The following is a 27,649-nucleotide window of genomic DNA, read 5'->3' on the forward strand; positions in this document are numbered from 1 at the left end:
GAGTCTTCACTTCAGATGTGAACACCAACAAGATAAACATATCCTGCAAGTTGGCAAAAGCCGGGTACAGAGATCTACAGAGTCCTCATGGCTGCTGGAGTACGTAATTGGTCAGAGTTGTCACTCCAGCCCAGTTTGCAGAGAGATTGGTTAGCATTTGAAATCTAGTTTGTCCTAGAGTTTCCTTGGAGTGTTGTTCACGTTGAGCATTTCTTTTTTTTAAAAAAAAAAAAAAAACTATATAACTTATTATATGAATAGCTTAATTTTATAGTATTTTAGACGGTGACTAAGTTTGAGAGGTCAATAAGGTTAAATATGTTAGGAACAAAATAGTATTAGGATGGATAACCTTCAGAAGTGAGACTAAACAGATAATTTTTTCGACATGTTGGCCGTGTTATTTTCATGAGCAGCTGGTATGGTAAATAGTCATTACTTTCTGAATGGAGGCATGCTAAGTTATTGAGTGAATAATATTAACATAAACATTGTACTGCTGTTTATTTACTGTTATAAGTCTATTGCAGATCACACAATTGAAGATCCTTCCCCTCCATAAACATCATCTCATTTTTCTCATAGATTTAAGCTCTGAGCCCAATGCACACCTCAATCCTGAGGAACATTGATTCAATCAACAAATTGCATGTTCTTGAACAGTGATGGCTCTCGGCCCGGATAAGTTACCACCGGCAAAATTGATTATGCACGGTAATTGATAAAGTATAATTCGAACGCAAGGCGATAAGAAACAATCATAAATTTGTACTGAAAACTAGCTAATGCTTACAAAAACAAATATTTTGCGTTAATGTTTACCGCAATTTGTACCACAAACAATCTAATGCGCTGATTGCTGAACGACAACAGCCGCAGCTGTAGTTACATTAGCATGAAGCATATACACAGCACACGCAACTATTTCTAATGCAAATGAGCACAAAATCCAAGTTCTCAGCACCGAAACACGGCATATTCCTAATTCTGCATCAAATGAGGCAGTCAATTGCATTAAAGAGGGTATGAAAATTAAACAGAAAGATTATCACAAGTCTAACAAGTACCGACAAAGAGAGAGTTTCAAGAAATACAACAACAGCTTCAGCAGAAGCAAGTTTGATTTATTCAAAAACTTTATTCAAAATTTGAAGGAACTTGTATCCTTTTACAGCCAGAAAGGCGCGATCAACCACTCCATGAAGATGTCAGAAGGGAGATATTCAAGAGAGGCAAGAGTACGCTAGAGCCTTCTCCTCGGCCAACTCCTCTGCAGTCGCGTCCAGTTTCTTCCTCGAGAATTCGTCAATGGAAAGACCTAGCCAAAAATTGGAGGAAGAAACATCAATGGCTAGAAAGCATAAGTAGATTTGAACATTGACGGTACTGCAATAAAAGTAGCACAATACGAAACAAACACTCACTAAAATTACTCGGGTAAAATATCACGATATTACCGATGAATCAGAAACTTAATCTGATCAACTCCCCCATGAAATTTTTACTGTTCAGCATTTCATTTCTTCTCCTAAGTCCTACAGAACAAAGTCCTAAGTGCCAACTAGCCTAGCTTTGGGAAAGATGTCTACTCAAGAAGAAAGCAGGCACTTGCCAAACAAAAGGCAGCATGAAATTGAATAAAATTCCCAAAATAGGGCTTAAACCGTAAGAAAATCTGATCAGCAAATCTTCCAGTGACTAATTCATCGAAACCAACTTCCTAAGTTCATACCAAATTTGTGAAATTAAAGCTTAGCTCCCAAAATGCTGTTGAAAAGGCCTGATCAACTGGAGAAACAAATATAGTAATCGTACAGTTTTAGAAGCACCTAATAATAGATTAAGTTTACATGTTTATGTCAAGCAAATAGAAGTGTACATTGAAACCAAGTGTAATTTTCATCTGAATAATTTATATACTACTGCTTGAATGCTGACCAAAGAAAGATGGTCGGAAGGAAGATCAAATTCTAGTAGTCTATGAATCCTATCACAAGGCAAGATAAATATACAAGCATGCAACCACAACAAGTATCGGAATTTGAATAGTCATTTCAATCTTTCTGTACTGTTTAATATGTGCATTACGGCTATTAAGCATTGTGACATGACTAGCGAATAAGCCAGCGAAGTTCATGGACAGGTGGTGATTGAATTAAAGTGAAAAAGTCACATAACATAGTTTATCGAACAGTCTAGCCAGTAAAAGTTTCTCAACTTTGTGGTCAAACCAAGGATGACTAGCTAACATTTTCAAAAATACACGGACAGCCAATTCTACACGTCTTTTTATTTTTTGTGATCTGTCAGAATAAAGAAGAAAAAAAACATGCAAATCATACAAGCACGCGTAGCTTGCTACAATATTTACAGATATGACTTAAAAGAATCTTGGCTCCATTAATTGATATGAAGGTAGCATTAGCAGATTAAGGCATGGGTTCATTTTTCTAATATTAATTGGTATATAATTTTGTCACACCAAGAGCTTCTCCATAAGTAGACTAGTAAACAGCCTTAAACAATCACAACATCAATAATGTTATTTATATTAGTCGGTTGGTAGTCTTGCACCTCGCAACCACGACAAGAATGCTGGTGTGGCAATAGACCATAGGCCATGGCCTTTACAATCTGAAGTTAACACAAAATTTATGCATATAATTTGCTAAATCAGAGGTCCCTACAATGTACATACCTTGAACAATCGTCCACTCCCCATCACGACATGTAACAGGGTAAGAGTAAATAAGCCCAGCTGGCACATTGTATGAACCATCAGAGTACACACCCATGGAAACCCATGTACCCTATTACAATGAGATGAGAGCTTCAATGATTTTCCATAAAGAAACAAAACAACAGGGGCCGAACAAATTGTACGAGAAACTAACCTCAGGTGTCCCAAGCACCCAATCATGAATGTGATCACATGCAGCACTTGCAGCAGATAAAGCACTGGAGAGTTTTCTTGCTTTTATGATTGCAGCACCACGTTGTTGAACCGTTGTGATAAACTCTCCCTTTAGCCTACCAAGTGCAAGACAATAAATTAAATAACAAATATTAAAATAATTATATCACTAGAAAAATTGAATATCTAAATCTGCAGCGCTATGCAAACTTACCAGTCATCATCAGAGACAAGTTGACGGACAGGCTTTTCCCCACTTGGAGTTTTTACGGTTGCATGGCTTACATCAGGATACTGAGTTGAAGAGTGATTGCCCCAGATGATTGCATTCTTCACATCACTAACCTGAACATTTAGTCTCTCAGAAATCTGACCCAGTGCCCTGTTATGATCTAGCCGCGTCAAGCAAGTAATGTTTTTCTCCGGGATGGATGGAGCAAACTCTTTCAAGATCAATGCATTGGTGTTTGCAGGATTTGCTACAACCAGCACCTACAGGTAATCAGACATAACATTGAAAGAGATTAGTCACCAGCAAGTGTACACTGATTACTAGCAATAAAAAAAATAGGTACTAATACACTAGCAACAGTAGAAAATCATGTAAAGAATAACATAGCAAACTATTATTTTGTTGTCTATCAGAAAGATCAGGATGCTAAATATAGAAAACCAACATCGATATCAAATGTTCTGCAAGCCAGTTTTGGTTGATTAGGGCTGATGTTCTAAAGCTAAGCCATATTTAGATTCATTCTGAGTAAAGAAATACATTTTGTTTATGTTTCAAAGTTTCAGCCAAAACATCAAATCAAGATCAGAACAACAAAACCATGGCTTCAAAGTCCTGAAGTAACCAAGATGTTCATTTACTCTTTCAGTTTACTGAGTTTCAAACAGAACAGAGAAATATAGGTTGAATCTCTAGCGTTTGATACCTTGCAATTTTTAGCTGCATACTGTTCAAGGGCAGAGGCTTGGGATTTATAAATTGCAACATTTTTTGACATAACATCCTTTCTTTCCATTCCTTCCTTCCTAGGAAATCCACCGACCATCACAGCTATGTTGACCCCATTACAAGCCTCGACGACATCAGTTGTTGCAACAACTCCTGAAATACCATTAAAAAGCTCAGCATCATAACAAAAAAGATGATATCTACACCTAAAAGAAAAAGGATGGCATTCATAATTAGATAGATCTTAGCATATGGGCAAAAGAAAATAATAAATTCTACCCTTAAGAAGAGGAAACGCCGCATCAACCAACTCCATCTTAACCCCATTAAGAGATTCTGCAGCAGGTGGAATGTCGAGCATGTGCAGAATAACAGGCTGGTCGGGGCCCAGCATAACACCTCGAGCAATCATAGGAACAAGTGCATATCCAATTTGCCCTGCAAAATAGAAGCAAATCCATAGCATGTGAATGCGTATATGAAAGATTAACAACAACATAATAGTTAAAGCTTGAAAAGAAGGCAAACCTCAGAAACCACCTAAAGGAAGAAAGGTCTAATTATTTTATAATGTAAGTCCACAACTTATATTTGATTTCTTTTTACTCATAAATCAAAAACACATTAAATGGACAAAACTAAAGCAGTAATGCTTTACAAATACTACCTGTTTATCACTTCCAAGCGAGACAAAGGTTAGGGCCAATCTCAAATAAAAAGAGTGCAACAGTGACTAAAACTCTCCGGTTACTCTTTACTGTTCTAAACAAGAACTCTTACTGACATTCTATTTCTCATAACTCTAAAAGGCTTATGAGATCACTTTGCTCCTGAACGAGAAATGAGCCCATAATTGATCATTAGCAATATTTTCTCTTGTGACGAATTCTAAGTACACATTAAACAAAAGACATACAAATTCATCATGCACTTGTCCAACGAGCAAACCGCACTGCTAGTCTCTTAACTTCTTTTAAAGTTTCACTTTGGTCCTCTCAAATTTTAGTTGGACATTAACCACCTCAAACATTTGGAAGTGCTCCATTTTAGTTCTTAACTTATAGAAAAATTTATTGTTGGCACCAGATGCTTCGACATATGCAGTCACCACAAGTCCTTAGGCCTTCCCTCCATTTCATTCACAGAATCCAACCACCTAATTTCTAACTAGAAAGAGGCCGCAACTTAACCATTGTACTAAGACTCTGTTTGGAATTGTAGAGAGATTGCGTTACATATAGTGAAAAAGTACGACAAAAAAAATATCCTGTTTTTGTTTCTATATGTAAAATCATGTTGCTCATATCAGATATATCTTTTGCGGTTCCAGTGAAAAAACAAATAAGTATATCCCTACACGCGTTCGCCCTAACTCTGTTTTATCTGTCAGCGTTAGATGGCCCTCAATCCCAAAAGGAGCCTAATTAAAATACGAAATGGGATAGATGGAGGGATGACAGTTGCATCTGAGTGCAAATAATAATTTTCTATCTTACAAACTAAAGTGAACTGCTTTCTAGCTTAAGATTTGGGGGACCAAACTGAAGTAAGGCTAATATAAAGGGGACTAGTGGTTCAAGTTACCCATTTTTCGACCCACAAAATGGTTATTAGTTTCTTTGGTAAAGAAGAACACTCAAATAGTGAAGAAATATAGCCCCTTCTGCTAAACCCTCTCCATAAATAAACCCTAATTCTATCAGATCAAACACTTCGCCTACTGCACAACACTCCAATAACAAAATCACAGAGAAATTGCATCACAGTTGCAGATCACAGCCTAAAGAAGCTCTCTACTGCACAAATTAAAGCTCAAAACTCTAAACTTTACCAAATCTGAGACCAGTTGATCCAAAAATTACGAAGATCGTCAGCTTCTACTAGGAGAAGCAAAGATCGAGTGGATAGAGGATAAAGCGATCGATACCTGCGGCTCCAGTGACGAGAACTCGTACGGGATCCTTCGCCATTGACGCAGAGAGAGAGAGAGAGCAGAGCGACGACCTCGGAAGGAGAGAGAAAGAAAAAAGGAGAAGAGACTGGGATGGGGAGGAAGAAGAAGAAGGTTTACTTATGAATAAAAAATAAAAAATAAAATAAATAAAAGGGAAAATGTACAAAGAACCCCTAACCTTTTGCAGTATTCAAATTGGTTTGTGCACCAATGATTTAATAATTAGATCCTCTAAACTTTATCTCACCTTTTACTTTTTCTCAATAAAATCGCATATCTTACATATTATTTTATATAATTTTAAATTAAAAACATATTTATATTTTTAAATTATAATAGTTTATTATAATAACTAAATAATAGGCTAAATTTATTTCCAATTTGTATTACTATTTCATATGCTTTACGATATATAAAATAATTTTTTATTTTAAAACTCTATGTGCTTGTATTATTAGCTATTAAAATGATGATATAATTAGTACTTTGTATCAAAACAGTGAATTATTTTATATAGTGGTTCCCATGGCTAAATTGTAGGTGTTTGTTTGCAAAGACCTAAAGATTAGGGGGTTTTTGGTGCATTTTGATGAAAAATATAAATCACAAAAATATATGAGATTATTGTGTAAATGCACTGATGCCGGGGGTAAAATTGGAATATGCAAAAAGGGTTATCCTAAGGGAGTGTGTGGTGAGTATGCTCCCGCGCGAGATCCACCGTCGACGTCTCTATCTGAATTGATTGGACGGTGATTAAAGCAAACTTTGATATTCGCTACTCATCACGACCATCGCGTCCACCTCCAGCAACCTAAATTAATTAAAAATAATAATAATATATCCTTCACGGTCTTGGGGAAACTCTTCCCTGGACCCGGTGCATTCATACGCCTCATGCACCGAAACGAATTTTCGATGAATCGTGTTCAACTTTAATCTCACCATCCTACATATTATGAATTATTTTAGTGTGTGAGTCTTTTCGAAGTTTTGGGCGTACGTGTCTGAGTTCGCATAAGGGTTTTTTGTTTTATTGAGAGAGAATAATAGTAGGATGCTATTGCTTAGTTTATTATTTTTAAAAATAAATTTAGCTATAAATATAAAAACTTTAAATTTGGAACCGTGGTTATCAATCATTAAATATTTTGTCACTTGTGTAAGACCAAATTGAGCCGAGTCACAATTAAAGTTTGCGCGATAAGCGGTAGAGGTCGGGATGGACAAGTCACGATAAAAGCTTACAAGCTACTTGGTAAAGACCGAGATCGGCAGAGTCACGATCAAAACCTATCAGTACTGTGTGACTATGCTTTAAGTGAATTGGTCTTCTCTTTGTAACAACTCGAGGTTATTAGGATTAATGATTAGCGTCAATAATCCGACACTTTCAACTTTTAACTTAGACAATTTAACCCTTACATTTCTTTCAAGATCTAATGTTGCCCTCTAGATACCCTTCGTTGCCTGTTTGTGATGACAAATAATGCATTGCACATGACTTTACACAAACCAACCAATGATTTAGGTTTTTTTTTTAAAAAAAAAATAAACGTAGAGTGATTTTGACACCGTCCGCGGAATTGGTGGATGAAACATTTACTCAATAATTGAGTGTTTGTGTGGCCTTTAGTTTTATTATGAGTCTATTTGTTTTCTCAAAAAAGAATTAAAATATTCTAGCATAATATGTGTCTTCTTTCTAGGAGTGTCTTTTAGGTTTTTATGAAAATTATGACGAGTTAATGAGGAAATCGAAAGGTCTTTTATGAAATATATATATGTAATTTCATGATAAAAATAAAAAAAAAAGGTTGAATTGAGTTTTCTACTTTAATATGGGAAGAAGGATTTTTTCTTATCTTGCTCCTATCTTTTAGGTTTTTTTTNTTTTTTTTTTTTTGAGAGATAGGTAGCACACTACCCGCTTCGTTTATTTTATTTAGAAATAAACTTAGCTTGAAATGTGAATCAATTAGGATTCGAACTTGGGTCTCGGATACCAACCATCAAGCTCTTTGCCACTTGCTCTAGGAACGGTTAGTTTTTAGGTAAATTTCTTGTAAGAAGAGTGTTGCTTAATTGCTGTAGTTGGTAGAGTCCTTGCAATGGCAAGTGTTACTCAACCATTGCTTTAGTGGATTCCACATAATGGTGAATGCGCGTTCAACATGGTAGATTCTGTGGCGGGCCAAGTGTTTATCGAATCGTGTTTGTTCTATTTTCGTGTCCCTCTAAGTTTCGGCATCAGATTTAGGTTAAGGACTCCACATGATTATCTGTACAACTGCCTCCGCCTAGCAAGAAGTGAGTTTGATGTTCTTGGAGGCTTTTCTGCATTGGTAATACTTGAAACTGTTAAAATCAGAATGGCGAAAAATAGATCCAGAAAATAATTTAATACAGAAAAAGAAAAGATAAGAGAAAAAAGCACGCCGATATTTAACGTGGTTTGGCCAACGGCCTACGTCCACGGACAAAGACGGAGCAAATAAATCGAATTGGATTGGATGGATCGGCTCACCCAAAGAAGACGTACGGCTCCTCCTGCTAGTTGACTTAATTAATTAGTGAATGCCTCTAATTATCTCTCTCCCCGCAATGCATGTGCTGCCGCTGTGTTCGTGACCACCAGCCCCAAGAATCGATTTTCTTGGATTCAACAGAGGACTTAATTAGGCACTTAATTAGAGATCCGACTTCTCCATCTGTACAACTACCGACATGCTCTTAATTCATTTGCATGGCTTCTCAAATTTGGTCGCAGCAAGATTAATTTGGCCGTAGCATGTATTTATAATACATGTCTTTTAACTAGGGTCTAATTATAATTCAATTAGAATTACACTCCTAATTATAATCCATATATGCCAAATTAAATTCAATCCCAATTAGATTAGAATTTAACTCCAATTTAGATAACTACGAATCCAAACCAAATATAACAGAAACACACTCTGATTTTGCAGGCATGCGCACTGAGCAAGCTCTATCGATGACATACAGCAGCATTTAGTACATATGTGAAGTCATTAGAGAGCAAGAAATGCAATAATGCTAATAGCGTAGCATCTGAAAGTTGCTTTTTCTGCATTACATCTAAAAGTTCAAAGATGTTATGTCTAAGTTCAAATTACATGGATCTATAGGATAATTCATACACTTTACCCTAATACACTTAAAACTTTACATAAATATAATAATGAAAGGAACATAGGAGTTTGTCGCTAGGCATGCATTTGACCAAATAGGATCAACGTCCAGATTCTATATTTAGCACAGCTTTCTTCTCTAAACTGTAATGGCTGGTGATTTCTGCCCCACAATAGCTCGAGGGATTGCTAAGCAAACTCTCTATCTCTGTGGGGTTACTATGTTGATCCCAGGGATGTTGCTTCATCTTTCTCAATCTGTCGAGCTCCTCCGCTACTTCCTTCATCAGGGGCCTCTCTTCTCCCTTGACATTTAAGCAAGCTTTCGCTAGTTGAGCAATTTCGCTGATCCTTTCCATCTCTTCATCGTTCTTGATCCGGTCATCAAGAAGTTCACCAAAGCGGTTTTCCTTCATAGCAGATAAGAAGTTTGACGAAAGGTTCGTCTCTTCTTCGTTTCCTTCAAAATATAGTGCTTTCTTACCGGTGATGAGCTCCAAAAGAACCACACCGAAACTATAAACATCACTTTTAGTAGTCAACTGATATGTTTGTAGGTATTCCGGGTCTAAATAACCACAAGTCCCTTGCACCAATGTGACAAACTGAGCTTCATCCCTAGGAGCAAGCATAGAAGCTCCAAAATCGGAGACCTTTGCCGTAAAATGATCATCCAAAAGGATGTTGGAGGACTTGATATCTCCATGAATTATCGGAGGGGATGCCAACGAATGCAAGTACGCAAGTGCTTCTGCAGACTCGAGAGCTATTCGCAGACGTGCCTCCAAAGATAAATGAATCCCATGGCTATTGCGATGGATCAACTGGAATAGCGTCCCATTGGAAACATATTCATACACCAAAATGGGAACTTCCACCTGCAAACAACATCCGAGGAGCTTAACTATGTTTTTATGGTTGATCTGGGAAAGAATAAGCATCTCCTTTCCGAATTCTTTCTTTTGTCTTTCGCCAATAATCTTAGCTTTCTTTATGGCTACAACACGATTGTCTTTGAGAATTCCCTTGTACACTGTACCGTATCCTCCATGCCCTAGGATGTTGTTTCTGTGAAACTTGTTTGTCGCCTGTTCGAGCTCTTCTTCTGTAAATATCTTGAATCCAAGGCCCTGCTGCTTTCCGATTTCTTCCAATAATAGCTTACCTCCATGTTCTTGGAAGTTCTTCTCTTTAACTTTTATAAGCTTCCTCTTTTCACATATGATATGAATACATAAGAAGATAATTAGAATAAGGAGGAGGCTGATGCCAATGCCTGCATTTAGATCAAAAGCATCAGATCAACAACAAACATATATAGGACCATAGGCAGGATAGATATATGAATGAGTTAATTACACTTTCTGCAGTCCCAGTGAATATTGCTCAACTTTAATTTTGGTTGTTGAAGTTTGATTAGTTACAAACGTTTGAAAAGTTTTAGTCCTAGTCCCACCACAAGTGTCCTTCACTCTGGGGTTTTTTTTTTTTTTTAAAAAAAAAAAAAAGAAAAAGACTAACATGGCATATCAAATTACTATGTCTAAGTCCAATTTTGTGTCCTTGTTAGAACTTAGAAGTCCCCTATATTATGAGATAATGAAATCCTTCCATTCTTTCGCATTTAGAATGATATCGTACTCACGAAATATTATCTTTGTTGTGTTTCTATATCATCTTTGTAGGCTTAGCATTTCTCTTTCTGTGAACGTGACCAATAGTTCGAGAGCAATAATTTGACAAACTCATCGACCGTCCCTACTGCAAGTGGCAAAGAACAAGCCGGTTGGTATCCAAGATCCTAAATTCGAATTTTAATTGATTCGCATTTTCAACTAAGTTTATTTCTTAAAAAAAATAAAACGAAACAGATAGCAGGCTACTTTTTTCTCAAAAAAAAAAAAGACAAACTCTGATAGAGATGTAAAATGGGCTGGGACAAATACTGTAGAATCCGTATCACCCAGTTCGGTCCAAAATTTTGGGCCGTACTGGGCCTATGATGTAGGCCCATCAGCCCTACACGGCCTGGCACAGAACAAATTTAACCCGGGTTTTCTATGAAATATGGTAATGAAGAGCTTCCAAGTCAAGATGTTGCTTTCTCTTTTTGGTGGAGCATGCGTAGGCAAAATCCCATCACGGCATGTACTTTAAAATTCTTTATTCAATGAGCTGTTAGGCACAAATCCTAACATTCACTGTTAAATTAAATCAAACAACTGTTTTGCTTTAAGCTTAACTGTAATTTTATATATATATATATATATATATATATATTTAGGCTCGAGACGTTTTGATAGACGTATAATTTGGACTTGAATTAAATGGTAGAAAATCAATTATGCTAGAAACATTACGTGTCTCGAACTCAGAATCTCTTATTCTGATACCATGTTAAAGAATATAAACAACTATCGCACTCTAAAAGTTTAAGTATTTTGAGAACAATAATTGTTTCATATGATTTACCACTCATAAAAAAATATAAATAAAAAATTAAATTAAAACTAAAAATCTCACCAGTAGCCAGCTTCACTGCTAGTGGAAGTTTCTGGTTCTGGTTCTGATAGCAGGTTCCATTATATGGGTTCCCATGTGTACCAGGTGGGCATGAACACCAGTATCCACCTTGTGTATTGTGGCAAACTCCAGAGCAAGAAGATCCATTCTTGTTTGCACACTCATCAATATCTGTTTCCCAATACATAACACCAAATTCTCAGGAAAAATTAACTTACTAGTCAATTATAATTCCCCCTCCCTCTTGGGAAGCATCCTTTACCCTATCGGACTTTTGCATATAAGGGTATATTTGGTTCGTGTTATCTTTATAAGATTTCTGTTTTTCGTTTTTTCTCATTTGGACTTTAAAAAAAGCTAATCTTTTTTTTTTAGAAAGTTGTTTTCCAAATTTTATGAAGATTAGAATTTGTATTTTTCTGAAAAAAAATCCGAAAATAAAAATACAAATTTTTCATAAAATTTGAAAAATATGTTTTTCAAAAATACTAGCTTTCTTTTTTTGGAATCACATAGTAAAAAACTGAAAAAGAAGTTTTTCCAAATGATCCAAAATATCACCCTGATCTACTTTGGTTAATCTCTTCTCTATAGAGAGAGGGAGAGAGATACAAACCTCGGCACCCATGTGGTAAATAAGGATTGCCTTGATAGCCCTTTGAGCAATTGCATAGATAGCCGGGGCCGTTGCCGGAGTCGACGCACTCGCTGTTGTCGCTGACGCAGGCGTAGGAGGTCGTGTTTCGCCGGGCCTGCCGGCACGTCTTGTTTCTCACAGCCCAGTCGAGCACCAGCGGCAGCTTTCTGCCGCGCAGCGCACCCGTCGTGACGTAGGAGGTGCTGAACTCGAAGGCGCCTTCCTCCACCAGCACGGCATAGCCGCACGGGCTGAACCAGTACGTGTCGGAGCTATTGAAGTTGTCGTCGAACCGCACGGCGTAGTATCCTATCCCCTTCGGGATGGCGGTCTGGCAGCAGCCGATGCCCGAGCACGAGCCGTTGGTCAAGCTCTCCTTGTCCTCACACACGGAGACGCACCCGCTCCGGTATCTATGCGCCGTGTCGCTGATTGCGATGTAGGCCAGCGTATCGCAGCCGACGGTCGTAAACTTGTTGAGGGTGCTGGAGAACCGGTACGGCGACGACGCCGCGAGGTTCATCTGCCAGTTGTTATACGTCAGGCTGTGGTTCTTGGAGTTGTAGCATTGGCTCGACACCCCGTTGGCGATGCGGGCTTGGCCCAACAAGAAGGAAATGTTCAAGAACTCGATGTTGTTCAGGAAGGGCTTGTAGGTGCCGTCGCTGAAGGTGCAGTTGAGTGTGAAGCCCTCCCTCGAGCAGCTGGGGCCGATGCCGAACGGATACGGGATCTCGACGTCGCCGCAGCGTTGCGGACACCCGGGCAAGGCATTGGTTGGTGCTAACGCGAATGTAAGCTGCAATGTCAGAAGCCGAATCAGAAACAGTCTCCACAGAATAACTATTCTCGTGGTAACAAAGTTTCCTTCAGGCTCCATAGTATTAGATTGTTGCTCTCTCTCTCTCTCTCTCTCTCTCTCTCTTCAGATACAACTTCGAGTATTCATTCTACCTTTCGATGCTTCATATACAGCCAGTGGTTAGGCCATCACTGTCGAAGATTGACTGCTACAAGTCAGTCAACCGCTTAAAAGTATAATCTAAAACCTTGAATTAGCTGAGAGAGATTCTATTATGTATCAGTCACGAACATATCATCTATTGACAGTCAATTATATTTTTTTTAATTAAAAATATTGTAAAAATAATTTTTTAATAATTACGATGAAATAGATAAACCAAAGAGAAACAATCTGATTGGTTGATAACATTACACATCAGCAATATAACTGGTACATTCTAAATCTTTTCATGAATTGGAGGTTAGTATTTCACATCATTACCTAATGAATGAGATGTTATTGCAAGATCTGGTGTGTTAGTATAATTCACATCCTAATCAAAGCTCAATAATAGAGGTTTCAGAAAACATCTAAAAGATACTTAATTACATATCACCTTTCCAAAGAAAATACATATAAAAATAATAAATTTTGGACATATATTTTTTTATAAATCAAATAATAATTCTTTTCATATTGTCGATTTTTTAAACTACTTTAGGCATAAATAATAGATCTTTGTAGGTACTTTATATGAGGAAAAGTAAATTAGATTTTAGTTGTAGGATATGAATTATCAAATATTTATGTGTGGTGTATAAAGTCTACCTATGTACCGGTGCATGCAACAGTTTCTCTTCGTAAATTATAAGGATACCCCCTCACCTTTAGAGCATTCTAAAATGGCTCCTCAAGTTCTTTTTTTTTTATTGAGACTTTCTATTTTATTTGAGTGTTTTTTTTTCAAAGTTATTAAATTTATTTTCTTAAAAAAATTAATGGCATTATTAGTTGTTATTTTTAGTTATTGTACTTTTATTTTCTAGAAGTAATTATACATATTGAATTTGATAAAGTTACTCTTGCTTTTGATAAAATTTTTAATGTATTTGATAAAAATCATTTAATCATAAAAAGTTAAAACAATTGAGAGAGTATTAATCTGCTAATAATAAGTTGAGGGACAATTTTCACAATTGAATATAAGTGAGGGGGTCTTCATGCATTTTGTCTGACCAAGAACCGTGGAACTCGCAATCATAAAAAAGATGAGAACGACTGTTTTCGTTGATAAAATCTCTCAGACAAAAAATCTCTACTCACTCCACAATTATTTGATATATGGGAATAATAATATATAATTAAAAGTTTTTATGCCACCAAAAATTATTAAATTTATTTTCTAAAAATATTATTTTAATATAAAACCATTATGTTATTCTTAATTGAGCAATACTACTTCTACATCTGAAAGTAAATATAAATCTTATATTCGTCTGTACGAGATTGGGCCAATTGTTTCACATTAATTTTATCGAACAATTTTTCTAATACTAAAATTGAAATACAGTATTTAAATTCTTAGATGAAAGGAATAAGATTTATTCTCAACTTTTGAGCGTACAAGTAACACTTTCTCTTAATTAAATAATTAACTATCTTACATGTCAAAGTAGAATTAATTTACTGCATATTCCCAGGGTGTGCCAAAATCGTAGCCCTCTCCTAAGGTATCAGACCTTGGGAGAGGAGCAATCTTATCCTCTTTTGGACCAAATTGCTCTTCCCAACAGTAAAAAATATGACTATTTGAAGGGCAATTTGGTCCAAATTTTTTTATATTTTAAAATAGGCTAAATTACAGAAAACCCTCCTGTAATAACTCGCTTTTTCACTTTCCCCCCCTGACATTTAAAAACCTACACTTTGCCCCCTTGTAAAATGAAAAATGTTCACAGGGGGGTTACGGTGTGTAAAATGACCATTTTGCCCCTCGCCATTGTTGTCTTCTTCCTGAGCTTCCTCAGCAGCCCCTTCGATTCGCCGCTATTTCCACCTCAATCGGCCACGATTCCTCTCCAATTNATATATATATATATATATATATATATATAGTGTAGGACTACTATGCTATCGAAAATATAGAGGATTTGATGTTTTCGAATTTTTGACATTTTGATTAAGAATTATATAGTTGGGATGATTGCGGTCCCTCCTAGGATTAAATAATATTCCTAGAATTGAGTTCATGTTCGGTTCTTTGACACCCCTAGCCATTGTACGCGTCACCAACCTTCTTCCTCCTGCGGTGGAGGGCAAGGAGCGATCCTGTGAGGAGGTCGCATACACCGAAGCCGAGGAAGAGGAAGGTTGGTGCCACGCCTTAAAGCGGTCGGTGTCGGAAGGAGCGGCATGAGAGAGGAACAGGAGGAGAGTGCATTATGTTGTCATTGTCTTGAAACTGTGCTACCGCTGGAGGACGATGGAGATGAAACAGAAGGAGGAAGAAAGGAAGAGCAGTAGAAAAGAACGAAGAGAGATGACCGAGAAAGAAAGGAGAGAGATAAGAGGAATATGGGCAACTGAACAGTTTACTAAAAATTCAGATTGAATCTATAAAAATTAAAACAATAACTTATTTTTATAAAAATGCAAAATCTAGTGAATTTTTTATGTAAACTATATTTTTAAGTAGAAAAATGATTATGATAAATGTATGGATATAAAAATAACTTTGGGTGATTAAGCTAGCTAGCCATCATTATCCTGCTTTTCCCCACCTTCGCCCTTGCTTATTCTATACGGCATATGTGCTGTTATTATTAAGTAACTTTCGATAAAGAGCATATACTGTTCTAAAGAAGCTTTATATAAAGAAGCATGTGTCATACAGAAGCTTCCTACAAAGAAAAAGGAGAAATGATCAATCATTGTTATTGTGAAGGTACCAATTACTGCATACACGCAAATCATGCTTCTGTATGTCCATGTATTGTGCATTATTTATACATATTTTTTGCAACTTCCACCATCTTTAATGCAGCTGGTTTAATTTCATTAAATAAAAAAATTGCAAATGAATACCAAAAGTTTAGATTAAGATCCTCCTTTGCTTACGGTCTGTTTGGTTCAACGGAAACTGTGAAAAATAATTTTCAATAGAAAATTTTTTCCGTGGAAATAAAATTTTATATTTTTTATTGTTTGATTTATAGAAAAAAAAAAGCATAGTTTCCAGCCATGTTTGTTTCATTGAAAGAAAAAATTTAAATGAAAAATATTTTTATATAATTTTTTATTATATATTATATGAGTATTATTTATATAACTAACGACCATATATATTATTATATATATTACAATTAAATTTATATCTATATTTTATAACCATCATCATCATCATCATCTATATTTATAATTTAAATATATTCAAAATTAAACTATGTATTCAAAATTATGTTATATAATATATATATTATATAACAAATTATATATAAAACATAATATATAAAAATATATATGTGTATATATATATATAATATGAATTGAGCTCTTATGCATTTGAAAGTATTAAGTCATTGGTGCTTATAAATTTTCGGCCCTTGTATTAAGGGATATGCGGTTAGGATGATGTGGGCCCTCTAGGGTTGAGTGGGTGGCTGGTTGAATAGTATAATCTAACGGATAAAAATGATCAAAGGCGTAGATCTAACAGTAAAAAATTTACAAGCACCAAGTGCTTGGTGCTGTTACAAGCACCATAGCCGAACTCACATAATATAACATATATATAGTATATAGAGTGTAGAACTACTATACTATTAGAAGCATATGTACGTAAGGAGTGGGTGCTTCTGACTTTTTGACCCTTGAAATAAGAATTGTAGGTTAGGATAATGTTAGTGGTTTCTTAGGATAATAGTATTAATTCAAGAATTAGAAATGTTCAAAGAGGTTGGTTCAAAAATTAAAAAATTAGAAGCACTACGTGAGTGGTGCTTCCGAAAGGAGCATAGTCAGACTTATATAGATATATATTTATAAATAAAATATTATATTATGACGCCCCAACTTCTCAGGGAGTCATTTATCGTAGGACTACTTTCGTCATAACACGCTTAACTCTCTTAATCTATTAGGTCTAGCCAATGCCCAAAATGCTTATGCCGGATTAAGAATTTTAGTTCTATTATATCTTATATATATATATATAGAACTATTCGGGATCTCACATATATAATAGTATATTAATATAATAAAGAGAAAGAGAAGGCAAGTGAGACTGTTCTAGAGTTTTTTGTTTTCCGCCGAAAAATCAACGGAAAGCGAAAACTTAATTTTTTTCTAAATCCGTAAAATTATTTTTATGAAAAAATTATTTTACATCAAACTAAATAAGCAAAAAAAATATTTTTTTCATACTGAAAATAATTTTTTTATTTGTTTTACACCAAACCAAACACCCCGTTAATTCTTTCTCGCATTATTGGCTCTATTTATAATTAGAAACGAAAACATGGTGTAGCGATTTATTTTAAACAATATTTTCATGACATCTTCTAATCTTATAAAATACAAAAATTCAAAAATTGCTTTCTCTCTCCCCGTGTTTCTTTTTTTATTTCATGAAAGTTAATTTTAGTGAAACAAAATATACTTTTAAGTTCAATAGTAATAATAATCTATTCTGTGTAAAACAATATATAATATCAATCTCTAAAATATGCAACCGAATAACATTAAACTAACTGTTAAAATAATATATAATCCTAAATATTGTCACATAGGAATCTAGGGTATCAAAATTTTACTATTAAAAAAATAAATTTTAACAAAATTTAAGCAAATTCTTAGTCCCATCTTAGACCTGTCGCCATCGAGAATTTCTACGTATATATACAATAACAAAATTTAATATTCAATATTAGCTCTTTTAATGATAATAATCTTAGAATCCAATTAATGATCATTAATAATGAGAAAAAGAAAAAAGTTGTAACACCACAGTACTCATATAATGGAAGTTGATATAAAAGGGCTATATATATATATACCTTAGTATAGTAACTTGGACCTTAATATCGTTAACAACATATTAGAAAGATTTTGTCACATCAAAATCTTTCTTAGTGAGCCTTTAATTTGATTCGTGTACTATTGTTTCTAATTCCGATAGGAATGTATTGGCTCAGCCCCTGAAAATATGCCTTAAAGTAATTTTACTGTGATATGTGCGATAGTTAAGGATCTAACTAAGAAGAGAATATGATTTGTACATTCAAAAGTTTGATAGAAATCTTACACCCTTAATTAGTTTAAACACTGCTTTTGGACTTTTAATATTAGCAAAATTGATTGATAAAATCAATGTGAAAAAAATTAGCTCTCGCATACAAAAATATAACATTTGCATTCATTGTTGGGACGCGCATATACCATTGTTCACTTAGAATAAGATAATGGTTTTATATTAAAAAGCAATGCTCCTTAATTATGCACCCCAAATCATACAATATCTTATCCTAAAAGTGGTATTTTTTCGTTAGTCACACGATATAAATATATTACGTAATAATATTAAATCATACACCACCTTTTCTAGAAGTGGTTGTTCACACATGTCAACTTGGGTCAAAATAATCTGGAGAATAGACGCTAGGAACCCAATTAAAATACCGGATAGAGAATAGAAACTCAATAACAAATAATAATAATAATAACAATAATAATAATAATAATAATAATAATAATAATAAAATTCCCGAGAAAGGTTGGGAACCACTAGCTAGTGTAATCTACCCTCGTGTAAAACATGTGAAAACTCTACGTCTACAGAGCTCGACTTCTGAAGGTCGCTTCCGAATTATAGTCAAAAAAAAAAAAAAAAAAAAAAAAAAAAAAAAAAAAAAAAAAAAAAAAAAAAAAAAAAAAAAAAAGAAAAAAAATAAGTTGTTGAATGAGTCGTAGTTAATCTTCGGTAGTGCATGGTGGTCTAACCATTAGCCCTATAAGAAGGACCCCTTCGCTCTAGCTATATCAAACAGGAATCGTAGAACAAGTTGAATCCAAAGAGAAAGAGAAAGTGAGAGAGAGAGAGAGAGAGAGAGAGAGAGGAAACTAAAACTATGGAGCCTAAGAAAAACTGTGTTACCACCGGAGGAATTGCTGTTCTGATCTGGGGACTGTTTCTGCTTCAACTCCTGACATTGCAGCTCGCATCCGCCTTAGCACCAACCAATGCCTCGCACAGGTGCCCACAACGCTGCGGCGACGTCGAGATCCCGTATCCGTTCGGCATCGGCCCCAGCTGCTCGAGGGAGGGCTTCACACTCAACTGCACCTTGAGCAACGGCACCCCCAAGCCCTTCCTGAACAACATCGAGTTCTTGAACATTTCTTTATCGTTGGGTCAGGCTCGCATCTTCAACCATGTGTCGAGCCAGTGCTACAACGCTACGAGCGGCACTGTGACGGACGACGACGACTGGAATATCGACCTCACGGCGTCGCCGTACCGGTTCTCCAGCACCCTCAACAAGTTTACAACCATCGGCTGTGATACACTGGCCTACATCGCAATGGGCGACGCGGCGGACAGCGACGCGGCCGACAGCTACACAGCGGTCAGGTACGCGACCGGGTGCGTCTCCTTGTGTGCGGACAATAAGAGCTTGACCAACGGCTCGTGCTCGGGCATCGGCTGTTGCCAGACGGCCATCCCAAAGGGGATCAACTACTATGAAGTCTCGTTCGACGGCGGCTTCAACGGCTCCGACACGTACCCATTCAGCCCGTGCGGCTACGCCGTGCTGGTGGAGGAAAGCGCCTTCGAATTCAACACCTCCTACGTCACGACGCGTGCGCTGCACGACAGAAAGCTGCAGGTGGTGCTCGACTGGGCTGCAGGAAACAAGACGTGCCGGAAGGCCCGGCGAAACCGGACCTCCTACGCCTGCGTCAGCGACAACAGCGTGTGCGTCGACTCCCCCAACGGCCCCGGCTATCTATGCAATTGCTCACAGGGCTATGAAGGCAATCCTTATCTAGCAAATGGGTGCCAAGGTTTGCATGCATCTTTCTTTGCCCCTCTTTGGCCCCGGCCGTTTAATTGGTTTTGCCGCACCGCCTGACTCTTTGAGAAAGCTTTTTCCGGGAAGCGTTCTCAGAACGACCCCTATGCGTTATTTTCCGAACATATGTTTAAAAATAATTTTCCAACGGATAAGGTATTCGAAACATATTTTTGAAAATAATTTTTTGACTGAAAAATTATTTTTCTCTCATTTTATTTTTAACTTTTTTTTTTTGAATTTTACAAAAAATTAGGTTTTCTTTTATTCCCCCTCCCCCCCCCAAAAAAATTATGAATAATAGAATTATTCATAAAAAAGAATATTTTTTTAGAAAATAGCTTTTCACGTTTTTTCAGGAGCCAAATGCTCCCTAAGTTTACAACCCAAAAATCTTTTTAATTCAGGATTTGCAATCCTAGTCTCCCACCTAGCCGTATCATTTTTTTCTTTAATTTTTAAATTTAAAAAAGATTGTATAAACCCTGGAGCTAGGATTGTAACTCTAGAATTAAAAAAAAGATTGTAGTCCTACAATTCTTTTTGGGGTTAATTACATTGATAGTTCCTAATCTTTTGATTTTATTACGATTAGATCCCAACCGTTAAAAAAATATTAAAATTAACGGAATCGCCACGTCAGCGCCTATCCGGCAATCTTTTGCATGTCGATTAGATCCCTAAACTTTGCACATTTTTCATTTTAGTCTCTAAAAAAAAAAAATCAAAATTTTAAATTTAAATTCAAAAATAATATTAAAATTAAAATTTTAAACTAACGAGAAATTAGAATTTTGAATTTGAATTTAAAACTGAATTAAAATTTTGAATTGAAATTCAAATTTTAAATTTAAATTTTTAATTGAATCTAAATTTTGAATTCAAATTAAAATTTTGATTTTGATTTTGATATTTCAATTTACATTTTAAATAAAAGTTTTGAAACCGAAATTTAAATTTAAAATATGAATTTAAATTTAAAATCATATTCAAAATTTTGATTTTAAATTTTAAATTTGAATTTAAAATTTAAATTTGAATTTAAGATTTGATTTCAATTCTAAATTTGAATTTAAACTTCGAATTCAAATTCACATTTTGAATTTGAAATTTCAAATCGAAGTTTGAAATTAAATTAGAATTTAGAATTCCAAATGTAAATTTGAATTTAAAATTTAAAATTTAAAATTAAATACAAAATCGTAATTTGAATTCCAATTTAAATTTGAATTCAAAATTTAAATTTAAATTTAAAATTTAAATCTTAAATTAAATTTTTTTTTGAATTTATAAATTTAATGGGTTAATTACACCATTGGTCCTCAACCTTTGCACTATTTTTCAATTTGGTCCCCAACCTTTTTTCTTTTTTGCAATTCGCTGACACAGCGCCATCGTGGCGCTGACATAGCGCCTCCGTGACGCTGACGTGGAGCTGACGTGGCATTTTTCGTCAATTTTAACTATTATCTAACTGCTGGGACTTAATTGAAATGAAATCAAAAGATTAGGGACTTGATTGCAAAAAAAAAAAGATTGGGGACCAAATTGAAAAATAGTGTAAAGGTTAGGGATTATTGGTGTAATTAACCCTTTCTTTTTGGGTTGTCGATTTACTATTTCTCTTTGATTTTGTGTAAGAAAGATAATAAAACTAGTATAATAAGCTTCCATTAATTTAAATGACCAAAATTATAGAATTATAGTCCAATGTGGGCTGAACCCTAGCATTAATTCTCTTTAATAGATTAGTTTGGTCTCATATGCTACAGTGCTTTTTGAATAACTTCCTTAGAAAGAATGCAATATCAAATTATAATTGAACAGCTTACTTCTACAGTAAAATTTGAAGAACTAAATTAATTCTTTTAATTATGAAACTTAGAATTATATTCTATTATCTACTTCAGAAAATATTGTAAATTTTGCATCTAATAGTCGCACTACCTACAAGTGAAAACAAAAGCGAGCTAAACAGTCCTTAGAGCAACTGGCAAAGAGTTTGATGGTTGGTATCCAAGACCCAAGTTCGAATCCTAGTTGATTCACATTTCCAGCTAAGTTTATTTCTAAATGAAATAAACGAAGCGAGTAGCGTGCTACCTATCTCTCAAAAAAAAAAAAAAAAAAAAAAAAAAGCGAGCTAAACAGACCGACCATTAAAAATTAAATCTCTAGTTTCCTAAGTTGGTATGCATGTATTAAAAATTAAATGATAATTACTTGAGATGAATACTTAATTAGAGTTTGGCTATATAGGGCGCTTTTAAAAGCACCAAAATATAGTGCTATACCCTTTTTCGCCATTAGATCAATGTTTACGTCCCTTAATCATGCACAATTATAGACCCTACAAGTAATCATTATTATTGATTTTTAATTTAATGACCAAAATGATAGATAAAAGGACTAAAAAATTAGAATCATCAAAGTTCTGATATTTTTAAGAAGCATTCCAACTCGACTCTAGTTAATTAATAGTTTTTAAAAGTAGTTGAATAATATACCATTTAACTTTTGGGTCCATATTCATGCACTAGTGATTAATTTAGTTTACTATTCACTAAACCAAAAGTTTATGGATAACTCATAAATTTTTAATAAAATAAAAAAATACTTGTTAAGTTTATGGATAACTCATAAATTTTTAATAAAATAAAAAAAAATACTATAAGCATTTGCTGTGGAGTAACTGGAGTTACGAAGGCTGAGGTTTTAGTGGGACGGAATATGCCTAAATTAATCGATGAGTGCTCTTACAGATACCCCCAAGTGTACCTTAAAATATTGTTGATAAGATAGTAATATTAATATTATACTTTAGTCATTAATTATTAAATTCTAAATATTATTATTAAAGTCTAAATATATACCATCATTATATTCTAAACTCTAAACTCTTTGTTATTATTAAATTCTAAGTATTATCTTTATAAGCTAAAACTCTAAACTCTTATCTTTCTCCTTATACGTAGCCAACCTATCGACAATATAATGTGATATTCAAAAGTGGGCTATTCCAAGCATTTCCCTCAATCAATTGGCCATCTATCTTAGATACAATCAGCCTCCATTACTATGAATTGACGGTGAAAACTGAATGCTTTCTAATTATATGAGTATTTTAATTAAAATATAAAGAAGGATGTTTTTAGACATCGCAATTCCAAACTAATTAATTAGGCCCAAAGAGCTGCAGAGCTAACATATTATAGTAGGGGCTTGGTCTCAGGTTTGGACTCATTGACGGTATATAAGTTCGGTGAAGAAAGGAAACTGGGGCATTTCAAGAAATCTAAAAAATAAAATATATGAAGTAATGCTTAGAAAATCTTCTAAATTAGAAAATTCAAAAAAGTAGAATTTGTTTCCTTGCAATAAGATTTCTAACTTAGCATTATGATAGTTATGCACAAATAGACTTTTCTAGTTACAATTAGGAGCCATTTAGTTGCATTTAGTTACAATCGTATTACTGCTATAACTCCATGAGGAGATTTAAATGTAACAATTGGAATTAGTCCAAATTAGCCTTAGGCAACTGCCGGATAGAGTATTTTAAACAAAAAATAAGCTTATTTTCATAATCACTTTTTAAACAAAAAATATATTTTATTCCACACTGAAGGTAATCTTTCCACTTATATATAAAACAATAAATTTTTTTAAAAAATAATTTTCAACTGCATACAATCAGATAAATTATCTATAATGACAGCTAGCATTTCTTACTACATCTAATCAAATAAATATGTATATTTATAACTATTGTATTTTTAACTATATATATTATATTTCTAATTACATGCAATTGTATGCCACCTTATATTCAGACATTGATGAGTGTGCAAATAAGGATACAAATCCATGCCCTGGGCATTGCAAAAATACGCCAGGACGATTCACGTGTCACTGCCGGAAAGGTACAAATGGAACATGCAATCCCATTTTTACATTGCCTGTGAAGGTGGCTACAGGTTTGTCCTAAACCTACTTGCTCCTGCAAATTAAAGATCATTTACAATTAGAATATGAATTCATCTTATATTTATATTTGTTTGGCTTTAATTTGTTTGCAGGCGTCAGCGCTTGTTTTGTCACTCTTACGATCATCCCTTTATGCATATATATCATTTGTGAAAGAAAAAAGCTTACAGATATTAAAGAAAAATACTTTCAACAACACGGTGGCAGGCTGTTGTTGGAAGAGATCGGAAAGAAACAAGGACTTGCTTTCACGATATTCACAAAAGAAGAGCTCGAAGAAGCAACAAACAACTTCGACATGAGCAACATCCTTGGACATGGCGCAAACGGTACGGTCTACAAGGGAGTTCTAAAAGACAATCGTGTCATAGCCATAAAAAGAGCAAAAATTATTGACGAAAAACAAAAGGAGGAATTCGGAAAGGAGATGATAATTCTTGCCCAAATCAACCACAAAAACGTCATTAAACTACTCGGATGCTGTTTGGAAGTGGAAGTCCCTATGTTGGTGTACGAATTCGTTCCGAAGGGGAACTTGTTCTAGTTATTGCATGGCAAGAGCCCGAGAATCCGTGTCACCTTCGAAACTCGTCTACGACTAGCGGCAGAGTCTGCAGAAGCACTTGCGTACTTGCACTCATCAGCGTCGCCTCCGATAATTCATGGAGATGTCAAGTCGTCCAACATTCTTCTAGACGATCGTCACATGGCAAAGGTGGCTGATTTCGGAGCGTCGAGGCCAGCTCCAATGAATGAGGTCCAGTATGTCACTTTGGTGCAAGGGACTCTAGGTTATTTAGACCCAGAATACATGCAAACATACGAATTGACGCATAAGAGTGATGTTTATAGCTTCGGCGTAGTTCTACTAGAGCTCCTCACAGGTAAATACGTAGTTTCTTTGGAAGGGCCCGAAGAAGAGAGGAGCCTTTCGTCGAAATTCCTAGTTGCTATGCAGGAGAATGGTCTTTACGAACTTCTTGATGATCAGATTATAGATGATGATGAAATTGAGCTANTTTTTTTTTTTTTTTTAAAGCACAAATTCAGCTAGAAATATAAAAAAACTATACTTTCAACATTAGACCTCCCATATAAACCTTCAAATTTTTAGCCAACTTTCTTAAATACTGTCGGCCTCCATTATTATGAATTGACAGTGAAAACTGAATACTTTCTAATTAATTATATGAGAATTTTAAAATATAAAGAGGGATGTTTTTAGACGTCATAATTCCAAACTAGCTTAGGGCCGAAGAGCAGCAGAGCTAATATACTATAGTAGGATTTTGATCTCAGATTTGGAGTTATCAACGGTAGACGTACGTGTGGTGAGGAACGGAAAGCAGGGCATTTCAAGAAATCTAAAAAAAATAAAACATATGAATTAAGTAATGCTTAGTAAATCTTCTATTACAAATTTCAAACAAGTGGAATTTGATTTCTTGCAATAAGATTTCTTACTTGGAATTATGATAGTTATGCACAAATAGACTTTTCTAGTTACAATTAGGAGCTATTTAATTGGTTGTATTTAGTTATGATTGTATTACAGCTGTAATTCCATGAGAATATCTTATTGTAGCAGTTGGAACTAATCCAAATTGACCGTAGACAACTGCCAGAGAGAGTAATTATAAACAAAAAAAAAGCTTATTTTCATAATCATTTTTTAAACAAATTTTTTTTTTCTACAATGAAGGTAATCTTTCCACTTTATATATAAAATAATAAATTTTTAAAAAAATAATTTTCAACTGAATACAATCAGACGAATTATCTATAATGACAACTAGCATTTCTTACTACATCTAATCAAATAAATATGTATATTTATAACTATTGTATTTTTAACTATATTATATTTCTAATGACATGCAACTGTATGCCACCTTATATTCAGACATTGATGAGTGTGCAAATAAGGATGCAAATCCATGCCCTGGGCGTTGCAAAAATACGCAAGGAAATTTCACGTGTCACTGCCCGATAGGTACAAAAGAAAACCCTTACAAAAGAGGAACATGCAATCCCGATCGTACACTGCTTATGAAGGTGGCTACAGGTTTGTCCTAAACCTACTAGCTCCTGGAAATTAAAGATCATTTACAATTAGAATATGAATTCATTTTATATTTATATTCGTTCGGCTTTAATTTGTTTGCAGGCGTCAGCGCTTGTTTTGTCACTCTTACGGTTATCCCATTATGCATATACATCATATGTGAAAGAAAAAAGCTTACGGATGTTAAAGAAAAATACTTTCAACAGCACGGAGGCAGGTTGTTGTTGGAAGAAATGGGAAAGAAACAAGGGCTTGCTTTCACGATATTCACGAAAGAAGAGCTCGAAGAAGCAACGAACAACTTCGACATGAGCAACATCCTCGGACATGGCGGAAACGGTATGGTCTACAAGGGAGTTCTAAAAGACGATCGTGTCGTAGCCATAAAAAGAGCAAAGATTATTAACGAAAAACAAAAGAAGGAATTCGGAAAGGAGATGATAATTCTTGCCCAGATCAACCACAAAAATGTCGTTAAGCTACTCGGATGCTGTTTGGAAGTGGAAGTCCCTATATTGGTGTACGAATTCGTTCCGAAGGGGACCTTGTCGCACTTACTGCATGGAAAGAGCCCGAGAGTCCTTGTCACCTTCGAAACACGTCTGCGAATAGCGACGGAGTCTGCAGAAGCACTTGCGTACTTGCACTCATCAGCATTGCCTCCGATAATTCATGGAGATGTCAAGCCGGCCAACATTCTTCTAGACGACCGTCTCATGGCTAAGGTGGCTGATTTCGGAGCGTCGAGGCCAGCACCAATGAATGAGGTCCAGTATGTCACTTTGGTGCAAGGAACTCTAGGTTATTTAGACCCAGAATACATGCAAACATACGAATTGACGCATAAGAGTGATGTTTATAGCTTCGGTGTAGTTCTACTAGAGCTCCTCACGGGTAAAAATGCGATTTCTTTGGAAGGGCCTGAAGAAGAGAGGAGCCTTTCGTCGAAATTCCTAGTTGCTATGCAGGAGAATGGTCTTTACGAACTTCTTGATGATCATATTAAAGATGATGAGGAACTTGAGCTAATTGAAGCAGTTGCTGCACTTGCGAGAACTTGCTTAAGCATCAAAAGAGAAGAGAGGCCTTCGATGAAAGATGTAGCAGAAGAGCTTGGTAGATTGAGAAAGCTGAAGCAAAACTGTTTGGAACACCATAAACCCGTTGCGTCATTCGGCTATGATCATGATCTGGGAGATGCCACAATTTACCATAGCTTAGAGCAGGAAGTTGGGATGAGTATAGAATCTTTTCTGTTTTGAGAAAAGATGAGTATAGAATCTAGATGATATATAAGAAGTGTTTCTCACATTAGACATGATAGAGAATACACTCTCAAGATTTTTACTTGGGGTATGTTCTACCGCCCGCGTTAAAAATTAGTACTAAACTTATTTTTATTTCTTTCGGTTGTGCTAGAATTAATAAATGTATTTGTGTCAATCGATTTGATGTAATTTTAAATTAGTCTTTATTACTCTTTTGAGTTAGGTTTGAGTCATGTGGCTTTTTTTGGGTTACGTGAGTCAAGTTAGGCTACATGAGTTTAATAAGAGTCTAGTAGTGATAGAGAAAATTAACCTCTTTTTCTTCATTCTA

At 35.2% G+C, this 27,649-nt stretch overlaps 2 protein-coding genes and 1 pseudogene across 2 annotated transcripts; 1 reads left to right on the forward strand and 2 right to left on the reverse strand.

The window, feature by feature from the left end:
• Window positions 977-5,959, reverse strand: LOC109707587 (malate dehydrogenase, cytoplasmic-like). Its single transcript, XM_020228970.1, has 7 exons — window positions 5,803-5,959; window positions 4,155-4,313; window positions 3,853-4,028; window positions 3,129-3,406; window positions 2,895-3,030; window positions 2,699-2,810; window positions 977-1,318 (listed from the first exon to the last, which is right to left on the reverse strand). The coding sequence occupies exons 1-7, from the start codon at window positions 5,843-5,845 to the stop codon at window positions 1,224-1,226; spliced, it is 999 nt and encodes a 332-aa protein (XP_020084559.1). The 5' UTR covers window positions 5,846-5,959; the 3' UTR covers window positions 977-1,223.
• Window positions 8,880-13,067, reverse strand: LOC109707006 (wall-associated receptor kinase 2-like). The gene is made up of 3 exons (XM_020228036.1): window positions 12,124-13,067; window positions 11,508-11,678; window positions 8,880-10,260 (listed from the first exon to the last, which is right to left on the reverse strand). The coding sequence occupies exons 1-3, from the start codon at window positions 13,022-13,024 to the stop codon at window positions 9,086-9,088; spliced, it is 2,247 nt and encodes a 748-aa protein (XP_020083625.1). The 5' UTR covers window positions 13,025-13,067; the 3' UTR covers window positions 8,880-9,085.
• On the forward strand, window positions 18,953-27,644 carry LOC109707407 (annotated as a pseudogene).

The sequence above is a fragment of the Ananas comosus genome, linkage group 3, assembly GCF_001540865.1.
Source record: "Ananas comosus cultivar F153 linkage group 3, ASM154086v1, whole genome shotgun sequence".
NCBI lineage: Eukaryota > Viridiplantae > Streptophyta > Magnoliopsida > Poales > Bromeliaceae > Ananas > Ananas comosus.